This window comes from Oryzias melastigma, linkage group LG24, assembly GCF_002922805.2.
Source record: "Oryzias melastigma strain HK-1 linkage group LG24, ASM292280v2, whole genome shotgun sequence".
Taxonomy (NCBI): Eukaryota; Metazoa; Chordata; class Actinopteri; order Beloniformes; family Adrianichthyidae; genus Oryzias; species Oryzias melastigma.
The window spans coordinates 8184536-8206546 of record NC_050535.1 but is presented as its reverse complement, the minus strand read 5'-3'; the positions used below and the strand labels follow the sequence as shown (position 1 = coordinate 8206546).

General features: G+C 35.4%; 2 protein-coding genes and 1 long non-coding RNA gene across 4 annotated transcripts in view; 1 reads left to right on the top strand and 2 right to left on the bottom strand.

Moving 5' to 3' along the window:
- Positions 1-14610, top strand: part of LOC112157634 (ALK and LTK ligand 2) — a 21527-nt gene extending 6917 nt beyond the window's left edge. Inside the window, exons 2-7 of the mRNA XM_024290485.2 lie at positions 11450-11724; positions 11933-12262; positions 12462-12515; positions 12698-12778; positions 12866-12939; positions 13311-14610. Coding sequence (XP_024146253.1) covers positions 11980-12262; positions 12462-12515; positions 12698-12778; positions 12866-12930 — 483 coding nt within the window. The 5' untranslated portion in view covers positions 11450-11724; positions 11933-11979 and the 3' untranslated portion in view covers positions 12931-12939; positions 13311-14610. The remainder of the gene's footprint in view (positions 1-11449; positions 11725-11932; positions 12263-12461; positions 12516-12697; positions 12779-12865; positions 12940-13310) is intronic.
- Positions 12280-13314, bottom strand: LOC112157636. Its single transcript, XR_002921188.2, has 3 exons — positions 12894-13314; positions 12678-12797; positions 12280-12478 (listed from the first exon to the last, which is right to left on the bottom strand). It is a non-coding gene; the product is annotated as an uncharacterized LOC112157636 (long non-coding RNA).
- Positions 14611-17054: 2444 nt separating the features above from the next.
- Positions 17055-22011, bottom strand: part of acp1 (acid phosphatase 1) — an 11499-nt gene continuing 6542 nt past the window's right edge. For both annotated transcript variants that reach the window (XM_024291698.2, XM_024291699.1), the window contains exons 4-6: positions 20365-20426; positions 19641-19746; positions 17055-17664 (exon numbers count right to left, since the gene is read on the bottom strand). In XM_024291698.2, the coding sequence (XP_024147466.1) occupies positions 17587-17664; positions 19641-19746; positions 20365-20426 (246 nt within the window). In that variant the 3' untranslated portion in view covers positions 17055-17586. The remainder of the gene's footprint in view (positions 17665-19640; positions 19747-20364; positions 20427-22011) is intronic.

Here is a 22011-nt window from a genome sequence, read left to right as displayed (position 1 = left end):
CTAATCACTACAAATATCTTATGATGTCTGATGATGATAATGTTGAGTGTTTATAAAAGAATTACACTTAAACTGTTTTTTTTTTCACAAAAATTTTCCAAATGCAATGCATTGTGGTCTATATTCACTAATGTAATGAGCATTGAAGCACACTAGTTTCTTGCAAGGACTTGTGGGAACTCACTTTTGGAATTGTACATTCAGACAGCACGACAAAATGGCAAACACACAATATAGTGAGAGTAGGGAAGGAATTTGGACTCACTTGATCAAATTACTTTATTTATTTATTTTTTTTTTGCATTTTTCGATTTGAAAAACACTCAAAAATGCAATTTTAAGCTTAAATCTCTTAAGAAATGTCCTCTAACATTGGAAATAAGCTTCAAGAAACATATTAAAAACACAATTTTAACAGTAGATGGTCTTTAAACACCAACTAAACATGTCATCTTAGCACAAGTGAGGAAAGTAAAATGCCTTAGGATCTTTTAAAAATGACTGTGATGGATGGACACTTGAAAATCTACAACTTTTGCATGTATATAACAGTGGAAATGATTACCCACAATGCTGAGCAGCTTTTAAAAAACGCCTTCTTCTGTTATCTCAGATATGTAAACTGTTTGTTGGCCTGCCAAGATTAGTCGATTAATCGACGACTAATTGACTATTAAAATAGTAGATGACTAATTTAATAGTCGATTAGTCGTTACTTTATATTATATGGAGTTAGAGTGTAGTAAAATTGAAAGTTATGATGACATTCTGCTAGTTTTTTAATTATTTTGGCATTAATTAAGGTTATTTGGGCTAATTTGGAGTTTAGCTAATATTTTAGCACCATGCTAACTATTTAGCTAAGTTAAGATTTTTTCTGTTTTTTAGGCTAATTCGGAGTTTAGCTAATGTTTCAGGTGCATGCTAGCTAGTTTGGCTAATTTAAGCTTTTTTGTTTTTTAGACCATTTTGAAGTTTAGCTAATGTTTCGTTTGCAAGCTAGCTGTTTTGGCTAACTTAGGATTTTTTTTCCAGTTTTTTAGGCTAATTTGCCAAATAGCTAATATTTTAACAGGTTTTCAGCTTCAGTGTTTAGCTTACAGCATTCACACTAGCAGCTAATGCTACATATCTACTTTTTAAAGTTAGTTTATAATGGTTAAGATGTGCTTTACATCTAGTTTGCGCACGACCCGATTAGTCGACTAATCGGAAAAAATTTTCGGTGATTAGCTGACTATTAAAATAATCGTTTGTGGCAGCACTAACTGTTAGCATCCCTACAAATGCATCACATGTGATTTACTTTTACAAACTAAAAATAGCAAAGCTGTATCTCAGTTTCAGCCATTTCCAGGAAGGAAAAAAAGCTATTTATCTTTATCTTCATTTTACTGGTTCTCTGGTGAAAGTGGTTTATTTGTGAGTAGAAAGCATGTTTATATCACAAAGAAAGTGTGTTCAATTTATTTATGTATTTTCTTACAATTTTTAATCAATTTTCTCCCCTCAGCAATTATTATTTCATAGTGTTACCAATTCAACAAAAGACTAGATTTACACTCTGGTAAAATGATTTATTTCACTATTAGTTGGTATTTTAGACTATTTACCTTTTTATTTTCATTCTGCCAAAGCATGATGCTCAATAATAAGCTTTTATTTTGCTGTGTGTGATCACGTCAGGTCAGTGAGGATGCATTACACAATATCAGCTTTCATGCGTGAGGTCACAAGGTCCCTCTGTCATCAGGATCACAATGTAACCGGAACTCTGTATTCCCATGCGAGTGAGGGGAATGAGGAAAAAAGGAAGGACGGGAACTGTGTCATCAAGTGTTTCAATATTATAAATAAAGATACGTAAAGCGGTTTATATGACACACTTCGCCATAAATGATAAAATGTAAAAAATATCTGGAGGAAAGTAAAAGTGAGACTTCCCTTGAGGTGCATTCAAGGTCTCCTGGAATCTTTTTTTTTTCCTGTTTTTTCACTTTCTGACTACTTTTAAGCGGATATAATTGACCTCATCTAAACCTGTCTGATCCTTCATGTGGTTGCACATTGTAAAAAGGAGATTAACTGTTAACCTGTAATCCCCGTGAAGCCTGTGTCTAATTGAACTAAGCACCTTCGTTTGGATTAATATGAGTGCTGCCATGGTGCCGACTGCAGTGTTGTTGTGATCAAACAAGTGGAAGTTGTGAAAAACAAAATAAACAATTTTTCCTTAATGGCTAAGAGTTTGTCCTAATCTGGATTAGCACTTTAATAGCATTCCAGTCAGTTTACAAAAACTTTGTTGATCTACACTCAGAAAACAGCAGTGTTTTTATGTCTGTTTCTACTTTAAAATAGTCCAAAAATAATAACGTGATGGGTTCTAAACATTTCTTTTAATAGAGAGAATCATATAAGACATGTTTCCTATTTTATAAAATTGTGCTAATACAGATGTGACAAAACAGATGGTTGTCACTAACATTTCCAAAGCATAAATGGGAAACAAAGTTGGTAAAAAAAATTAGGTTTGACCTTAAAGAAGAGGTCTGCAAGCTGTGTGGCTCTTTTACTCAACTATAGTGGTTCACTGGTTGAAGAAAAATTAAAAAATAGTCATTTTTAATAGTACCAAATTAGCATTGATTTAATTTAGATTAGCAAAGTTTATAAATTTATGGCTGAGGTGCACCTAGAAATAAGATAATCCAGGTTTTTAGATCCCACACGGCCTTGTTTTCTCAACACTTTGCTCAGAATGTATAGATTTCAACCAAAAGTCACCAAAGGTATAACAGGATAAAACGTCATTTTCTTGTCTTGAGTTGTTTAAAACCTTTCTGGCACATGGCATCTTTTATTTTGAAAGGACTTCATGCGAACTTCTGTCAAAAGTAGAAGTTTTTCTTTACATTTTTGTTTTATCCAATCAAAAAAAATCATATTTATTATAAAAGCAACAAAGCAAAGCACTATTACATTTTCTTGTATGGTAAAAGAAGACTTTGTAGCTCCAACTTGGTTCTGATCAGTAAGAAAAAGGCCCATTTTGCTCTTTTACTGCAGCAGGTTGCAGACCCCTGTCCTAATGAATGCTGCGAGTCATGAAGCTGAAGATTCTTTTCACATTGAAGATCGGTTGTTAATTTAATTTTGCTTTATTTTAATGAATTGGGCCAATCAGGATGATCACAATCTTACTTTTTTTGTCTTTTCCTGATGTCTTCCACTTTGAATATTCTTTTCAATTGACCTTAATCATGATTTGGAACTTAAATAATCCGATTTAACGGTAGCAACGAGTTGTAATTTTCTCAGTTATTTACCTATTTACTTAGTTGTTTGTTTGCTCAGATATTCGGTGAGCTGTACTTGTACTGTTACTTGATTTTTCTTTGAGCATAATGAATAAATTACTTCTTGTGAGATAAATAAAGTTCAATTAAGCTAGATTTCACTTCTTAAAAATCGCATTATTTCTGCCCAAAAAATTAAAAAAAACACACACGCAAAGAATTTGTCTTTAATAAAAGCCTGTTTTCTGAAAATTTGCAAAAATTAAGATTTAAATAAAAGAATAGTCCAAAGCTGCAGCCTACTTGATCAATATTGATTAAATTATGACTCAAAACTTGTTTTCTCTCAATGTGGAAATCAAAAGGCTTGTTGGATTTCTTTACAGATAATGTAATCTAGGAAAGTTGTGACGACACATAATGGTAAGTACCACAATCCTTCCAGGGAACTGGCGGCTGGTCGATGGCTGCAGCTACAGTAACTGATCCCTGCCTGAGTGCATTTTCCGCACACAGATGGTGAGGCCTTTTTCTTGAGAATGCAGTCAAAGAACAGTCTTTCTATGAATTAATTATCATCTTGGATCTATTACCATATCTCTTAGAAATGTACTTCTCTGAGTCTTCCCTTTAAAAGCTGCTCCTGTTCTGACAGTGATGCTGTTCACATTCAAGAGCACAATGTTCAATGAACACAAACGCATAAAAAGACATTTCCTTTTACAAACACTGAACTGACTTCATTTCATGCTTGTCTTACTATGACTTTTTCTGCATGTCACCTATCCTGAGTTGGAGTGTTCTGTGGAGGGAATTCATCATTTTTACAAGATTCACCTCATAAAAAAGGGATTTTTCAAGCATGAAACGCTGCTGAATGAAAGGCTATCCTCATTGGCCTGCAGAACAATGACCAGATGAACAAATATGACCATATATGTGGAAACAAAAGCGGAACAAACAGATGTCCGGTTGATCATAATGGATCCAAAATTAAATGTAGGCAGCAGTCGATCAACCATGACACTGATGTGAAGCATCTCAACGTTTTCTTTCTAGGAAATAAATCCACCAATTCGGTTATTTATAACTGTGGTAATTCTGCAGCTTTTCAAATTAAAAGCTGGGAGAGCAGCATCTGGCTAAAGAGATTTAAAATGTCTTTCTACTTTAACCATTTCCCCACTGTCTAATAATCCTTTTGGATATTGTGTAATAGTCAGTGAAACAGGAAACAACATTAAAGATGATGTAAAAAATAATTGTCCTACGGTAAAAATTAATTATTTTTAGAATCAACTCAATTCTAAAAGTTTTAGTTTTATACCACTTAAGAACCAAGCCACAACAATGGTGTACACGTATTAACCAAATTAAGGCACACAACAGAATAAAAGGCTTAAATAATTGCAACACAAATTTTAAAATTAAAATTCTGAAATATATTGAAAAAAATAAAATAAAATAGAAATAAATGCAATTTTATAAAACAGAAAAAGAAGAATTTCTATTCAGATTATAGGAAAGAAGAATTTCCTATAATATTTACAAAATATCCTGTTTTCTGTCATATTTTTTTAACTGTCTGCATTTAAAAATGTTTAAAAAAAATACTTTTAGCATTTTTAGACAATTTTGAATCTTTTTTTTAAATCTTGTGGTAACAGGTCTGTTATTTTTTTTTTTTTTTATCTTTTTGGCAAAATAAATATTTTTCATTTTTTAAACAGAAGAGCCTTTATTCTAGTCAACTTTGAATAAAAAAATCAACAGTTCTTGTTTTAAAAACACATTTATTGTATTAAATCTAAACTCCTGATTGTGTCTGAAGTATGAAATCAATAAAACTATCGAAAACTCAGCTGCCGCGAGACGATACAAACTTCCTGTTTGAAGCTGGTGCAAAAACAAAAGTAGCGGGAGGCAGATTGTCTAAATAAACACACAAAACTCTGCTGTTAATGAAAAAAAAAAAAAGAATTTACATCCATCTCCTCAATCTGCTGAGTGGCTTTCAGAGTCACATGGTTGCTGGAGCCTATCCTAGTTGTTGTTGGGTGAAGGTAGGCACACACAGGTCACTGCAGAGCCTTAAAGCAAATTAGATTTTACAATTCCTCAATGGCATTAATTAATAATTAAGGGTATCTTTTGCAATATTTGATGCCTTTCACTTTGCATTTCCCATAATGCATTTCTGTTAATCGATCAACTCTTCACTTTTCTGTTTAGTTTTGTCACGTTTTGGTCAATTTATCAAAGTCAAACAAATCTTTTTACAGCATTAAGATCCTCTGACACCACATTTGCTGCCATATTTTATATTATATTAGTTTTTTTTTTGTTTTTAAGAACAATAAAGTGCACTGGAAAACTTGAAATAGTTTAGATTCTTCTTGTACAGAATACCATGTAAACAGTGTGGCAGCAGAAAACACACATGGGTGTGAGACGCATTTCTACCCTCCACAGATAATGAACGCAATAAAACCAGGGATAAAAAGCCAAGATAGAATTCAGAATATCAAAACATCTGGCTATATTATCCCTTACTCCAGCAATTCAAACATATTTTTTTAATTGGTTGAATAATGGGGGAGCAATTCTCTTTGCACTATTAATCAAGATGTTGTGGAAGATAAAATTGACCACAGGAAGCAACAGTTTGAAAGTTACAGCACAGATTAGTGAAAATTGTTCATAAAATTGGGATTTATAAAGACTGATTAAAACACAAATGTTGGTCTGAAGGAGAAGAAAGACGAACTTTAAAACATCAGTATTTGCTTTTTTCTGACATTTCTGTGAATTTTTACAAAAACTTTGAGATCATTTTACTTAATTTGACATGTTTAGTTAAGTCATCTAAACGTGTGAATTTAAAATATTTACTAAGAGAAATGAATTTTTCTGCCCGGAAAGATATTTTTTTGTATTTGAATATTTGATTTATTATTATAATTTTTTTATAATAGGTTGAAAATTTCAAAAAATGTGTTAGCAATTTTAAAAGATTGTAATAGCGTGCTTTAAACAATTGCTTGTTCCCGTTTTTGGCTAAAGACAGATTTCCGATCTTTTCTAATGACCAGAACGTGGTGTTCAGCCCAAATATCTCACAGTGGGATGATAGAAAGATAAAAGCAAAGGAGTTATCATGCAAAGAAAAGAGGGGATAAAAAAGTGCAGGATGATCAAAAGAAACGACGCAGGACAGCATTGGCTCCGGCGGGGATCCCTTGCTGCTTCCTAACTGTTGTTTCCAGAGTTAGAAGGATGAAATCCAGACAACAGGGTGATTTTAGGCACATTATGGTTTAGTCTAAAACAGCTCTTCAGTTTTCATGTAGAGCCAGATTTAAGAATACGTACAAAACCTTGTAAATATAAATCTTTTTTGACATGTTTCGTAAATGTAAAATCAGGATTGTTATTCCTCAATTGTTAAATAAAACCCAACTTTTATCTGGAAGAAGAAGCCAAAATGTTGTACAAAAGATAAATACTGACATTCATTCTCCAACTTTTCCCTTCAATCTGTTTGTCATATTATAATATGTGATTTTCAGTGATATATATTTGGGATTGTTAAAAGCGAAAACTTAAATGAATGTCAAAAAGTGCCAAGTTTGCACCCAAGTAAGTCAAATTTTTACAATATGTATGGAAACATAATTGATTTGGATTCTGACAACATGACATAAACAAAAATGAAAGTTTATTAAAGCAAGATAACACCAAAAAATGTATTTTTAAGTGAAATATATCCAATCATTTTCTGTATTGTGATGTTCTTTTTTTGTTTTTAATACCAACAGACCATAAAAACTTTAAACTTTAGACTTTACATGCACGGAAATTTGTAAAAACTCCTGATTATGGAAATTAATCTTTAAAAATGATATTTTTTTCTTTAAAAAACTATATTTTTTGGTTCAGTAAAGGTTTATGCACACACTGGGATGACAAACAGATTTTGGATGGTTTTAAATCTCCGTTCTCTTTTTATTGTAGACCAGAGGTCGATAACCTCCAGATCCAGACCCACATGTGGATCTTTTATCTCTCCATGGTGGCTCCTTATTGGTCAAACATAAAATAAATCATGGAGACCGCTGACCCAAACATGTCGACCGTCGGAGTCAGCAGCTCCAAACCAAAACTACCTAAAGAAAACAAATAAACAAAGCCTGCAAACTAAGACTACCAAACTAAAATAACAAAACCCAGCAGTGTAAGACTACTGAGGACAAAGAGGAGAAAAAAGAACAAATAAATTAATAAATAAAATAGCATTTTTTAAGTAAAGATTATATAATTAGCACTTATTAAATGTAGATTAGTTAGATTTATAAATTATAGATGACTGAGGTGCACATAGATGATAAACTATGTAGGTTTTCACATCCTGTTGACCTGAAGACATCTTGTTTGATCAACTCTACCTCCAGAATGAACAGATTTTATATGCAAAGCAAAACTTTGGTAAAAAGTTTAATATTCTATGAGTTAAAAGCACATATTATCTTATGCTGTACAACATTGGTTAATAAATCTCCAGAGCTGCACTGAGATGATCCTGTTTGGCACAGAGCGTCTTTTATTTTGAAAAAAAGTTATTTGAACTTCTGTCAAACGTAAAAAAACAACACATTTTGAGAGGTGCTTGGTTCTTTTTATATTTTTTGCTTTTGTTCATGGCAAAAATAGCCTGAGAACCGAGGTTAAGGAATTTTAACAGGTTGTTAACTTTTATTGTTTCATTGCTTTAATTGTTCAATTTCTTTTATTGTATCTTTTTTTTAAAGGTGAATTTGTTCAGCTCCCACTTAATAAAGTGCTATACATATAATACATTTTAATTGATTGAAGACTTTGATATTACTATTATTATTATTGTTATTATTATATATTATGTGTGAAGCACTTAAGCATTTTTAGCTATCCATTTAGCATCTTCAGCTGTCAAATTCAGCTCACAGCATTCACACTAGCATTATCGCAACTAATGCTATATATCTAGTTCATAATTATGTTAAAAAGTTATGGTGTTAAAGTTTGAAAAATTTCGTTTTATAGTGTTCAATAAATGTTATTCCTGTTCAGTCCGCGACCTAAAGTGTGTTTTGGATTTTGACCCCTTGTGCGATTGAGTTTGACGCCCGTGGTCTAAAACTTAAACCTACAATGGTCTAAAATCTAAACCCACAAAAGACAGAAAAGTCTGACTCAGTTTTAGCATAATGTCTCATCTCTGGGCTAAAATGGAATCTGATCAAACAACAAAATGCAACTTTTCCAGGAGATTAAGGATTTTTAAACGCTCCGCCAACGTGTTAATCCCATTCTGAGGATCGGTCGGCAGAGGGACACACATGTAGATCTTGGAAGATAAAAAGAAACTCAAAGAAGAAATGCGTGACCATTTCACAACCAATGAGTCGGGATTCTCAGGTGTGCTGTGTGGCCTCGTTGCCAAATAGTGAGAAAATCCTGGTATTAAAACACGTTTTTTTTTCTTTTTTGGTGGAGTTTAGTGGTTAGCGCTCTCGCCTCACAGCGAGAAGGCCCCGGTTCGACTAGGGGCTGCACGGTGGCGCAAGTGGTTAGCGCTCTCGCCTCACAGCGAGAAGGCCCCGGTTCGACTCCCGGCTGGGACCTTTCTGTGTGGAGTTTGCATGTTCTCCCCGTGCATGCGTGGGTTTTCACCGGGGACTCCGGCTTCCTCCCACCGTCCAAAAACATGCTTCATAGGTTAATTGATGACTCTAAATTGCCCCTAGGTGTGATTGTGAGAGTGGATGTGTGTGTGATTGAGGCCCTGCGACAGACTGGCGACCTGTCCAGGGTGTACCCCGCCTTCGCCCTTCAGTAGCCGGGATAGGCTCCGGCACCCCGCGACCCCGAAAGGGAGGAAGCGGTCAAGAAAATGGATGGATGGATGGATGGTGGAGTTTACATGTTCTATGGTGAACGTAGAACTCAGAAATTGGTCCAAACTGATGGTAATGTGGGCTCCAGTTTGCTTTACAAGAAGAGAGTGAGTAAGGAGTTGCATTCATTCATAAAAATCTCAAACCTGAAAGGTAACAGCAACTCTGTGCCAGGAGATAGATGGAGGTCAAACAGCAATAATTGGGTCAAATGGATGGTAACTACATTTCTTAGTACCTGCTTTTGGACCAACTTTAGTTTGTTTTCTGGTTACTAACGTGTTGTTTTCCTTCTCAACGCATCTGCCAATTTCTCGTGCTCCTCTTTCACTCAACACCGTCTGCTTCAGCACTCACATCCAGGGTGGTTTCAGGTCACGACCGCTTGGGAGCAACTATTCTCAAAGAGAACTTCCACGTATGTGGGAAAAAAAAGAAGAAAACAAAGGCTTTTATGATTCCAGAGAGGGTTCAAACAGCACAGAGTGAGGAAGTGAAACTCAAACTTGTTGCTTGCATTTCATCTCAGCTTGACTCGACAGCATAAGCTGCTACTAATAAAAAACATTTGAACATGTGCAGATCCGACCCAGATCCGAATGGAAATCGGTTCGATTCTGACATAAATCACACTATAGCTTTCAGGAAAATCAGTTCACCAATACGACTTTACCAAAAATCGTCACGTTCTTGGAAAGACGGACACATCCTCCTATGATTAATTCATTAAACAGCCTTTTAGAAGAAACGTGTCGGGAGGAAAGAGAAAGTGAGACAATCAGCTGCACCTCGCCTGTGAGGTTCTCCACATGAGGTTTACTTAGAATCACAATCTGACACGTTTAGACCGCCCGACCAGGAGAAAGCTTTGGGGTCAAATTACTGAGCAAGACATTAAAAAGTAGGTTAAACAAGGTTATTTATGGTCAATTCAACAAATGAAGAGATGATTTCTGATTAAAATGAAACGCAGAAAGGATTTTTTTAAACATTTCCAGCAGCAAAGCTGTGGAGTTTCTCCTGACCTCCAAGCCAGACCCCTGACAGGAATACTTCCCATTATTTTTCCACCAATTTCTGCAAACATGTTAACAGTTTTTTTGCTTTTCGTTTATTTTTACTGTAAGTTCTTAGACCTACAGACATGGATCTTGTTTTGTAACTTGAGTCTTCAATGTGTTTGTTTGAAGGTTTGATTTTGAGACAAAACATTGCAGAAGGACGCCCCCTATTGAACCTTTTGAACTTATATAAATTAAGTATTTTCATTTTTTTTCTTCTTCTAATGTGAAACACCTGAATTGTGTCTTAAATTAAGATTTTTTTGTTGCTAATTTAACGATTTGCATCTTAAAATAATCAACCACTCCGTTCTCACCCATGGTGAAGTCTTCATTTGTGCCAAAAAATCTAATTAACTTAAATAAAAGTCAAAATGATGTGATTTCTCACTGGAATTTGGAGTTTTTCCGTTCATCGTTTGGAGCAGGGTGGCCGCGCGCGCTGTCCTTTCAGCACCAAATTCTACTGAACGCCACAGGACAGTCACGTTACTCTGAAATAACCTCCTATTTATAGGAGTGCAATAATCCGATTATGACAAAACAGGAAAGTATGCGCAATATAGGTGGTTTCGTAAAGAGTGCAGAACTTTGGCTCCACTTCAATAAAAAGGCTGGACTTCAGTAGCACAATTTCCAGGTCTGCACGTCTCGAATAGACTGGAAGGACTTGGGAAGTCTGAGAGGTTTGAAGGGGTGGGCATGGAAGCCCCCTTGTACGCCCTGACTTTTTTTTTTTTTTTTTTTTTTTTATAAAGCTGTTTCAACCTCAGCTCCCTATTTGCAGACCTCATCTCCATGAGCTCTGAACAGAAACTGCAGACAATTCGGTCTCCAAACATCTCACATTTTCAAAGAATCATCTTAAAAGGTAGATAATTGGGTTTCCATTATGGATGTAAAGCGCACGACTGCTCTAAATGAGGTTATGAGGATCGCAAGAAGGATATGGGAGAATTTCCACTAAGATGTTGGTATCTGCGCTGCGCGCTGGGCTGATTGGAAATTTCAGTGGAAGTATTAGTGGAGGAAGACGCTTCCTGTAACCGCGTCTCGCACATATAATGGAGTAACAGAAAGGAGGGGGGCGCAGAAAACTTGACACAGCCTTCAAGTGATGGTCAGTCAACTCGCGCGGACTTTCTTTCCACTCCAGGTGCGCCTGTTGTTTGATGCGAGTGACCTCCATCCCGGGGAGAAACTTCTTTAAAAAGTGAGCTTCAAGCAAGGCGGACGGGGCTCTGCGAGGACGCGCGCTGGATTTGGGCTGTTTGCGCGCTCTCCGTGCGCTCTGACGGATGCTCGGAGACGCATGACTTTTAAAGTTGGATCTCAAGACAAATACGACCCAAGAAGAGACATCTGAACAGGAGAAACATCAAATAATTCATTTATTTTCTATTCTAAGTCAACGGGACTCTATTTTTAAAGGTAAAGTAAACTTAACATTTGATTGAAAACATTTTGGATGCAAAAACTGTGTTCCACGGTGACCTCCTTGTAAATTTGAAAGGATTTTAGCGCAGAATTAACATAATTTAATGATTTTAAAGCAAATGTAAGGCAATATGTGTGTGTTTTTGAAGTTTACTGTAACTTTAGAACCTTCAACTCTTGGGTTTCATCTTCCCTCCTGCAGGTGCCACAGATAAAAAGCCTCCTCTCCTCACTTTACGCACGGGAACTATGAGCGGACCGCGCAGGCACGCCATCATGGGACTGCTGTTAGTGATGTGCGCGCTGACCGAGCACATCTGCGAGAGCGCGCCCTCCACGGTGTCCGTGGTGCGCGGTGACGCGCGGCTGGACTTGAGGCGGATGCAACAGATCATGAGGCACGTGGAGGACAGCCGGGGACGCCACCACAGCGCGAAAACGGAAGCGCCGGCGCTCGCGGCGCGGGCTGAGAGCTCGTCCGCGGAGCAGAGGGACTTTCGCAGCAAGGCAGACAAAGGGAATCACTCTGTCGGTGAGTGCTGGAGAAATTACGCATCAAACATGCTCCAAAACGCACGAAATCGCTGTTGGAGTGATGCGTAAAACCCTTGGATCTCCTTAATTCCTGTAATGTTTACAGCCATTCTGGCACAACTGCAAAAGCTTTAACTGTTTTATTGGACTCATGTTGCCAACATGCGCGTGACAGTTTCTCCCATCTCTTCCAACAGTTACATTTCCCAGAGATCTGAGAAAGAAAGAGAAATTCATAAAACACATAACAGGTAAGACTTCCCCTAAAATCAGAAACATTTTTTGTATCTTAACAGACAGTTATGTTGCATGACTTAAGGAGTTTAATATGCTATAAACTGAGTTATAGTCTTGAATAAAAACCATAAAACAGATGTCAATGCGCCAGAGAAAGGAGAAAAAAAAGGCCTCACTCTGTCCTGTCTTCTGTCAGGTCCTCTTTTCTTCAGCCCAAAGTGCAGGAAGACTGTGTACAGAGTTTACCACCACACCAGAGACTGCACGATACCAGCATGTAAGCAGCACCTGCAAACCTGTCAATGTCAGGACTTTATCAGCATCAATGACTGACATTTCCTTTTCTTTTTTTTTTATTTTAAAGACTTTAAAAGATGTGCACGACTACTCACGCGGCTGGCAGGAAGCCCACAGTGCACGGAGGGGTAGCACGCACAGGTACCTAATGCTTCCTAAAGCACATACACATGGGCAGTTATTTGTTTCAAGAGCATGCTGGGAAACTGACGTGTAAGGAGACACATTTTAGCTCCTCTTATCATGCAAATTCTGCAAAAGTAACACAAATTGATGCAGATTTTCCTCAAAGTTGCACTTCAAGATTGTTTTTCCACTCAATCAAGGCCCAGAACCGACTTGGAAATTGGATTTAAGTTCACAGACTTTGATCATGCTGTTGAGGAAACACTCGGCCGTTTGTTCTCAGCGTTGTTCTGTGCTCGTGTGGTGGCACAAGGAGAGCAGCAGATTAGTGTCGAATCTTGATTTATCACTGAAGTTGTGCTGAACATCTGTCTCCTTCATTTCAGGCTGAAAACAAAGCTCCAGAAGAAAAAAAAATAAACACTTTGGAGATAAAAGTGCCTCGGACAGTTAAAGGAAAGCCTAAATCTGAGAAGCCTGACAGATTTTAGGCAACGAATTGTCCTTCACTCAGGTCCTTTCAGCTGAGGCGTGGACTGCTGCCAACCATTACTCTGTCTGGACCTTAAAGGCCAGCTGTCATGACCGTGGGAGCAACAAGACCAGGACTGGTGTGGAGATGCTGAAAGTGAGGACTGGACACGGAAAAAGTGACTGAGAAAGAAAACAGGGGCCTTTATGTCTTTGCTGGAATCCAAAAACATGTTCCTGAAACAAAGAAAACTACCATTTTCTTCAATGATCTGCCTTCAGCGATTAGCTTTTTTTTCCCAGTTTGAGTCCATCAATAATGCTGCAGAAGCTTCTGATTTAAAGATGTGTTTTCATAATCATGGGTGACCAGAAGTCACCAACTTCTTGCTTAACAATTGACAAAAACTGAATTTCTGTACTTGAATCTACACAAATAATCCTTTCCTGTAGATTCAAGTAGCATAAAAACCAAAATGTAGTTATTGATAAAGGTTTACACATCAGAATGACCACAAATTTGATAATTATTGATATTTTTTTTTCTCTTAGCAGCTTAACTCAACCTCATATGACATGACTTTGGGTTAATGCATCTCAAATTAAAGTAAAACACAAAATCTCCCTTTAGAAGTTAATTAGATTGATCTTTTTGTTATAAAAAGCAAATGATTTTGGAGTGAAACTTCATCTTCTTCTGAAAATAAGAGATCCTGGACACACCTGATCCTACTGTCAGGTAGGGTGGAGGATCTATTATGATTTGAGCTTCTTTAACGGGATAGTGGAGTGAATCTATCAGATGAAGTCTATGTCAGGGTCTGATCACAAACTTTAAAGTAAAAAAAAACAAAAAACAAAATGAGTCAGGAAACAGAACAACAGTTCAGGAATTCCAGCTAATCTACAGCAGAGCTGCTGAAATAGAGCAGAGTTTGTAATGACACTGATTAAGAAGCTGTGGTTACTCCTCAAGACAGCTGTGCATGAGAGATGATGTAAAAACAAAGGGAAGCATTTGTCCTCAGAGCGTAATTTATTTTTTCTTTTTTGGGTTTTAAAGTAAGAGAGAAAGTTTTATATTAATTCAGATTTTTTTTATCCAGAACTGCAGAAAAAATTAGAATTTTCAAAATATCCTGATGTGTAAATCTGTGTCATTATGTGTACTTTTTGGATTTTTGCACAACTATAAGTCAACAGAAATACCACAAATCCATCCAGCTTCCATCAACGACCGACATTTAGTTAAAGGATGTTTAAAAAAATACATATTTAAAAAAAAGTGAATATATTTAAATAAATTATGAGATTGGTAGACATGAGACTCCTCTTTCTTGAGAGTTTTTTTTCTTGTTTTTGCATTCCCATCTCAAATGAGGGAATGTACCTGAATGATCACATGATCGGACTAAGTCCTGGAACTGCAGATCTGGTGGACTTCACTGCTGCTTCACAGTCGTTAAATAAAAAAAAGAAAAGGAGATGAATCTCACTCAGAGAGAGCAAAGTGTTTCTTTATTTAAAATAAATGTTGATTCAAAATTCTTTAATGTGATTACATTCTAGTATAAATATGTCTATGTGGGTTTATCACTCTTATATTAGGATAATTGCTCTTAAAAAGATGTTGATTTTGGTTTTCTTGTTTTATTTTACTAAAACGATTTCAAAGATTTGCAGAATATCCTGGTCAAGCTTCACTTGTCTATAGATAGACGGTTGCTTACCTCAGTAGAGCTGCCACAAATGATCATTTGAATAGTCGACTAATCACCGATTATTTGTTCCGATTAGTTGACTAATCGGGTCATGCGCAAACTGGATGTAAAGCAGTCATCTTAGTCATCATTAACTTTAAACTAGCTACAAACTAGATACTGTATTTAGCATTACCTGCAATAATGCTAGTGTGAATGCTGTAAGCTGTATTTGGCTGCTGAAGGTGCTAAAATTGTTAGGTAAAAACGCTGAAGTTGATAGTTGAAATCACTGAGGCTAATAGCTGAAAATGCTGAAGCTGATAGCGAGCTAACATATTAGTTAAATGCCAAATTAGCCTAAAAAAACTGAAAAAAAAACACAGGTTAGCCAAAACAGCAAGCATGTAGCTTAAAAATAGCTAAACTTCAAAATACCCTAAAAAAAACCCTTTGAAATAGCCTAATTTAGCCCTACAGCTAGCGTTTAAATATTAGCCTTACTCCAAAACAGCATAAGAAAGCCTAAATTAGCCAAAACAGCTAGCATGTAGCTAAACAAATAGCTAAACTTCAAAATACCCTTAAAAAACATTTAAATACCCTAATTTATCCCTAAAAGTTAGCATTCAAATATTAGCCTTACTCCAAAACAGCCTAAAAAAGCCTAAATTAACTAAAACAGCTAGCATGCAGCTTAAAAAATAGCTAAACTTCAAAATACCCTAAGAAAAACTTTTAAATAGCCTAATTTAGCCCTAACAGCTAGCATTTAAAACTTAGCCTTGCTCCAAAATAACCTAAATTAGCCAAAACAGCTAGCATGTAGCTTAAAAAATAGCTAAACTTCAAAATACCCTAAAAAAAAACCTTTAAATAGCCTAATTTAGCCTTAATAGGTAGCGTTTAAATATTAGCCTAAATTAAATAAAAGCCTAAATTAGCTAAAACGGCTAGCATGTAGCTGAAATATTATCTAAGCTCAAAAGTAGTCTAAAAAACCATAATAAATTCAAAAATAGCCCAAGAAACTAGCATAATGCCATTATAACCTTCAACTTTACAACACTCCAACTTCATATGATATAAAGTAACGACTAATCGGCTATTAAATTAGTCGACTATTTCAGCACCTCCATTACGTCTTTCATGTTTAATTAGTCTCATTTTTCCTTATAAAGATTAGAAATCTAAAAGCTGGGAACCAACTATTTTTTGCACCTTCATCTCTATTGTTTCACAATCTAGGATATCCATAATTTATTATTATCTAAATTTAACCACAACTATCTACCTTTGTCAATGACAAATATCCATGTTATGACAGTTTTAATATTTAGAATCCAGCAAATAATACAATCTTAAAAGATTTTTACAAATTAAATTATGAATTTTTTCGCATCTACTAATTTAGCAACTACAAAAAGGGTTAAAGCCCCAAATTTTTACACTTAAGATTAATAGAAGCATAAGATTTAATTTTTATGCTTACTTTTTAAAACAGCTTTAAAGCAAGAATGTTAAACTTAGAAAGTATTGGATTAAAAATATCCACATTTCTCGATTACCCATTAGCACAACGCATTAGCTCACACGGATGATGAAAGCTTTGAACACAAAATGTTTCAGCTGAACAGAGCTGGCGGGAATTCAAAACACTTGGCCGCTCTATCGTGTAATCAATGAGTTTTTGTTGGCTGCCATAAAGTCCCTAAAATTGACATTATTTTAGTCTAAATGTTATACTCTCAGCCATTTAAAAAATAAAGTTATTATGGAAAATTATTGCTCAAAGAGAAGAAATAAAACAAAAGAAAATTTGTTTAAAGAAGTATTAATCATCACTAAAATGAAAATTCATCTCTCCTTGAGCACTGTTTGAATATTTTTCAGCTTTTCCAACAGATTTTGCAATAAAATGCACTAAAAGGTTAAAGAAAAAAACTCTCCACGCAGAGGGAATTCCAGCAGATTTCTTTACTTCATTTCTCTGTTCAAATCCAAATAGATTTTTGCTGTAAATGAATATTTATTGCTACTTTAGGAAGTTCAAATTCAGTTTCAAGACTTGAAAAGGACATTTAATTTAAGCAATTATTTTTGTATTGTAACTACAGTGAAATAACAGCTTTTCCACAAGTTATTATTTGGTCTTCAAACAGTTTTTTAACAAAAGCAACAATAAGAATTTACAATCTTATTTTAAATCCAGCTTATTATTTGTTTGCTTAAAAGATTTAAGTTACTATGAGGCGTTTCTTTAACAACTTTCAGTTTGTAAACTTAAGATGCAAAAATGAACAACTTCTAATAACAAATCCCTCAAAACTTCCTTTTTTTTAAATACTTTGAGCTGTAACTCTCTTATCTTTTGTTCAAACAATCCAAAAATATATGAGTCTTTCGGTGGTTTGATTAACTATAATGGTAAGTGCTCGTATGACAATATCAGGTTGATATTTCAGGTTTCTCCTTGAATCTCAGCAGTGGGTTAGGCGTTTTTCTCCAGGAAAGCTCTGCAGCAGCGCAGACACTGTTCATAGACCTTCTCAAAGTCTTTGTCGTCCCCCTGCAACACAAAAAGAGAGAAGGGGGAAAAAATGCATTTAAAATCTGCTAATTGAAATAAATGTTTCAATATAGTTTCATGAAATATCATTTTTTCTGCCATACTGATACGTTTAACTGTGCAGATGTGCATATTAAACTCATGCAGGATTGAATTTTATTTTAAATGACTGAAAACAATGTCACTAAAATGTTGTTTTCTATTAAAAATGAAGAATTTGTCACACAATCGATTCTTTTTTATAGAGAAATGACAGAAAATGCTTAAACTCATCATCTGATGGTTCATTTAGTTGAGATAAATCCGTAACAATATAGTTTGTTAAGGTATAACCAAAATTAAAGCCACATTTTTATGTTGTTTGAATAGAAATGTCTGAAATAAAAATTGAAATATCTTGTTGCTTAAAAAAAAAATCATATACAAAACTGACGAATTGGACAAAAAATAAATAAAGTTAGAATCAAAACAGGTTATTGGGTATTTTTTAAGCAAAAACGTCAATCATTAAGAGTAGGAAAGCTGTTTTTAGGTTTAGGTCCAACTGTAAAGAGAAAAAAAAATGTCTCGGTTCATCCAGACAGTGATTGTTTGGCTGCTCTTGAGGTTATTGGCGAGGAAGCCCAAACTCAGAGCTGCTGAACGTCTAAAGTATTTACAAAAAACAGACTGATTGTCCAGGAGCTGGCAGGAAGAGTTCCAAAAGTACACAAATGTTGATGGCTGCACAAAAAAGTGAGAAGCCAACATTTTTAAAACAAGGACAAGTGCTTTATTCATTTGAGTGTAATACAGCTAGAAAGTAAATACTATAATAGTCTAGACCACATGGTAGTAAAATCATATATATATATATTCAATACTTTATATAAATATGACACAAAAAGTGGCATTAAAATACCTCAAACTAATTCAATTTTTTTTTTTTTTCACTCGACGCTTTCAAGAAAGGGAAGAAAAAGAAGCCAAAAGTTCCCAAATTCTCTGGCAGAAGAAAATGTTACTTTTACAATTTTGTTGAAATTATTCTGTATATATTTTGAGGTTAAAACACACTTTGTATAGTACTGTGACACGTATGCATAATGTTAAACTTTTATTCAAAGTACCAAGCATTATGAAGACAAGGAAATATAAAAAAGGAAGCGTTTGATTTTTGCACCCTGTAGTCACTGTAAGAATTAAATATCGAATTCAAATGTTCAATCTTTATTGACACTTGTCTATAAATAAGGGCTGTGAACATTAATGCATGCGATTAATTTAAAAAAATTAATGTGTTTATGTGTATTAACACAAATTAATCAAAGTCCTTCGCTTTAACTCAGCGGTTCAGACTTCCACGGCGTGTGTTAAAACATTTCTTCAGGTATTATCCCGGTTATACCATTTTAACTTACAAAAGAAATTAATAGTCAATCAGTTTTAAGTACTTTATTCTTGCTATTTTTGTGATTTAGATCACTTTTTCCACAAAAAGTGGACTATTTGATCCGTGGTCCGATGCCAAATTATACAAATAAATCTCACCTAGTATAAAATTGCGATTAATCGTGATTAATCGCAACAAAAAAGTGCGATCAATCAGATTTTTTTGTAACTGATTGACAGTAATAATTAAAAATAAATGTTCAAAATGTGGAGTTTCATGTGTGATTTCATATTGTGATTATTTGCAGATGAGTGGTCGGTAAATACTGAGACTAAAAAAAAAAATTATAGCAATTAATCGTGATTAATTTTTCCCAGATTGCGATTAATTAGTTATTTTTTTTTTAATCGATTCCAGGCCCTACTATGAAAACAACCTTGTCACTGTGAATCATTTCAACAATATATCTCCAACAAGCAACTTAAGGTTAATAGTTTCAACATTTATCAATCAAAGGTTCAAATGAATTTCCGACATTTTAAGTTAAACTTTTCCTAATGTTTGAAAAAGAACCCCAAACCTTGGAAGTGGCCTAAATACTTACATAATACGGGTCTTTGATGATGAGCTCATTCTGTGGGTCATATGAACCGAGGAGCTCGATCTTTGCGGTGCTGTTTTTCACCGATTTCGCTTTTCTGTTCAAGTCACTGTGAAGAGAAAAGATGGAACTTCAGAAGAACAAAGCAACACTTGAAGGTTTTGACCTTTAGATCATCACCTGAAGCTCTTTTTCGATGAGGATTAGGTAACGGTCACGATCATAGGGTGAGAACGCGTTACCAGCTGGGACAGAAACGTCCAGCAGTTACATGAATTCAATCTATTTGACTTTATTAAAGTTCCAAAACAATAAGGTCAAATGAACTATCTGAGGAAGAACTTGAGGGGGGAGGACAGAATCTGCCTAAAGAGCAAAGACGAGGCATCCAAAGAACTCAGTAAGCTGCTTACAGATCAAATCTGCCATAGGCATGTGATCTCAAAATGATCGTTCAAAGTAGCACAAAATACCCCCCCCTCTAACCTTTGGAAAGAGCTTAAGAAAGGATATTGCTCATTAAAAGGAGGCAGTTTTTTTTTTTTTTTCCTTCCACCGCTTCTACAGCGCGGATCGCTGTCAACCTTGTCAACAGCCCTGCGTGACCTCGCTCTGGGTTTTGATCCCAAGAAGCGATTCGTGTGTAAAACTAGACCCTCAACGCCAACATTTTTCAAATCTGTGAGATCTGATAAACACGGCTTTAGCGGGGATGAAACAGACGTACCTCAAATTGCTATCGTCCATGCATAGAATGTAGCTGAAGCTCATAAAATCGTCCTTGGTCACCTGGAAATGGGTAAAAAAAAAAAAAGTTTTATTAGAATGGACGTCCTACGATCATATAGCAGCTAATGTGGACGGCTATACAAATAAAAAAGGTATAAACAAGAATTTCCAAAATAATTTAAGTCAGAATTGATCACAAAACAACATAAAATGTGTCAAAACAATCATTATTTCTTCCAACTGGGTAGAAAAAAAAGTTGAATAATCGATCTGAGCTTAATAAATCAATAAAAGCATAAAACGCATAAAGCTAAAGTCTGCTAGATTTAACTTATTATGGGATTTCCCATAATGCTAACACTTTTGACGCAAACATACATTGTTGACAAAATGAAGATCTTTATATACAAACAGGCATGAATTTTACCAAAATTCTTTAAAGTAACTAATTGTGGTCCAAAACTATGGAAGCCCAAACTGTTCTTAATTAAATAAATAAATGCAACATTATTTAATCAAGCAACACTCCAATAAAAGTCTTTTCAATAAATAATTGACCATTTTATTATGAAATGTATTTCATTTTTACTTTAAAACATAATTTTTATGTTAAAAATATTTCATAATAAAAATATAAATCATAATAATTTTTTTTTCATGTTGGATATTATTATAATCATGTGGGGGTTTCTTTTGTTGAAACTTTTATTTCAAAATTACTGTTTTCCAAAGTGTCCTTTTTATTTCACAATGCTGTTTTTCAGAACGACGTATTTATTTCATGATGAGCTTTTTCCGAATAATAACTCTGTCTGTCAATCAAACCAGACAAGGCGGGGACACGTTTGTGATTGGCTACTCCTTTAATCAGACATTAGCAGCAGCACCAACTACATCGATCGAGTGTTCCTTCAGCCAACGTGATGGTGCAGTACACACTCCTCAACACTAGGTGGGAGTATGCAACTCAGCCCGTCAAGTTGCAACCCAGTCTCCTACAAAAACGTTCAGAACCTATGTTTGTCCACAGGGAAAACGTAGCAGTTTCACAAGAAACGGGTCTAAATTGTGGAATTGCTACGTCTCATTCTCTCATTCATTTCTACGGAGGTGCGCCGGATCACGTGACTGATAACGTGACTTTCGAGTTTCTGCCACGGAGGGATATTCACTCTTTTTCGGTGGAAAATCCCTCAGAATAAAATGTTTTGTGGACTAATCTTTATTTTGCCCATATTTCTAGCGAGAAATGCACCCGTTCCTATCAGGATATACATTTATTTTGGACATACAGTTCGTAGTTTGTCTGTTTTGCTGGACTTCTCCCCAAAAAGGGCTCCAAAGTCGTGAAATATCAGGGTTTCCAGTGCACGGAACGATCCCGGAACCGGACAATCAGCAGGATTTGGTGACCCAACCCGCGTCGGTGCCGCATCAAGGTTTGGGTCAGTGTAGGTTCGGACAAACCGCCCGCACTCTTTTTAATTGAGCCCCGAATGACTCCTGTAAAGCTGGAACGTGATCACAGTCTGACTACTTCCCGACGAGGACGGTCAGAAGATTAAAAGTTTCCAGAAACGAAGATTCTCAACCATAAAAATAATGTTCCTTTATTTTCTCCCTCATAAACAAACACAAATGTCGG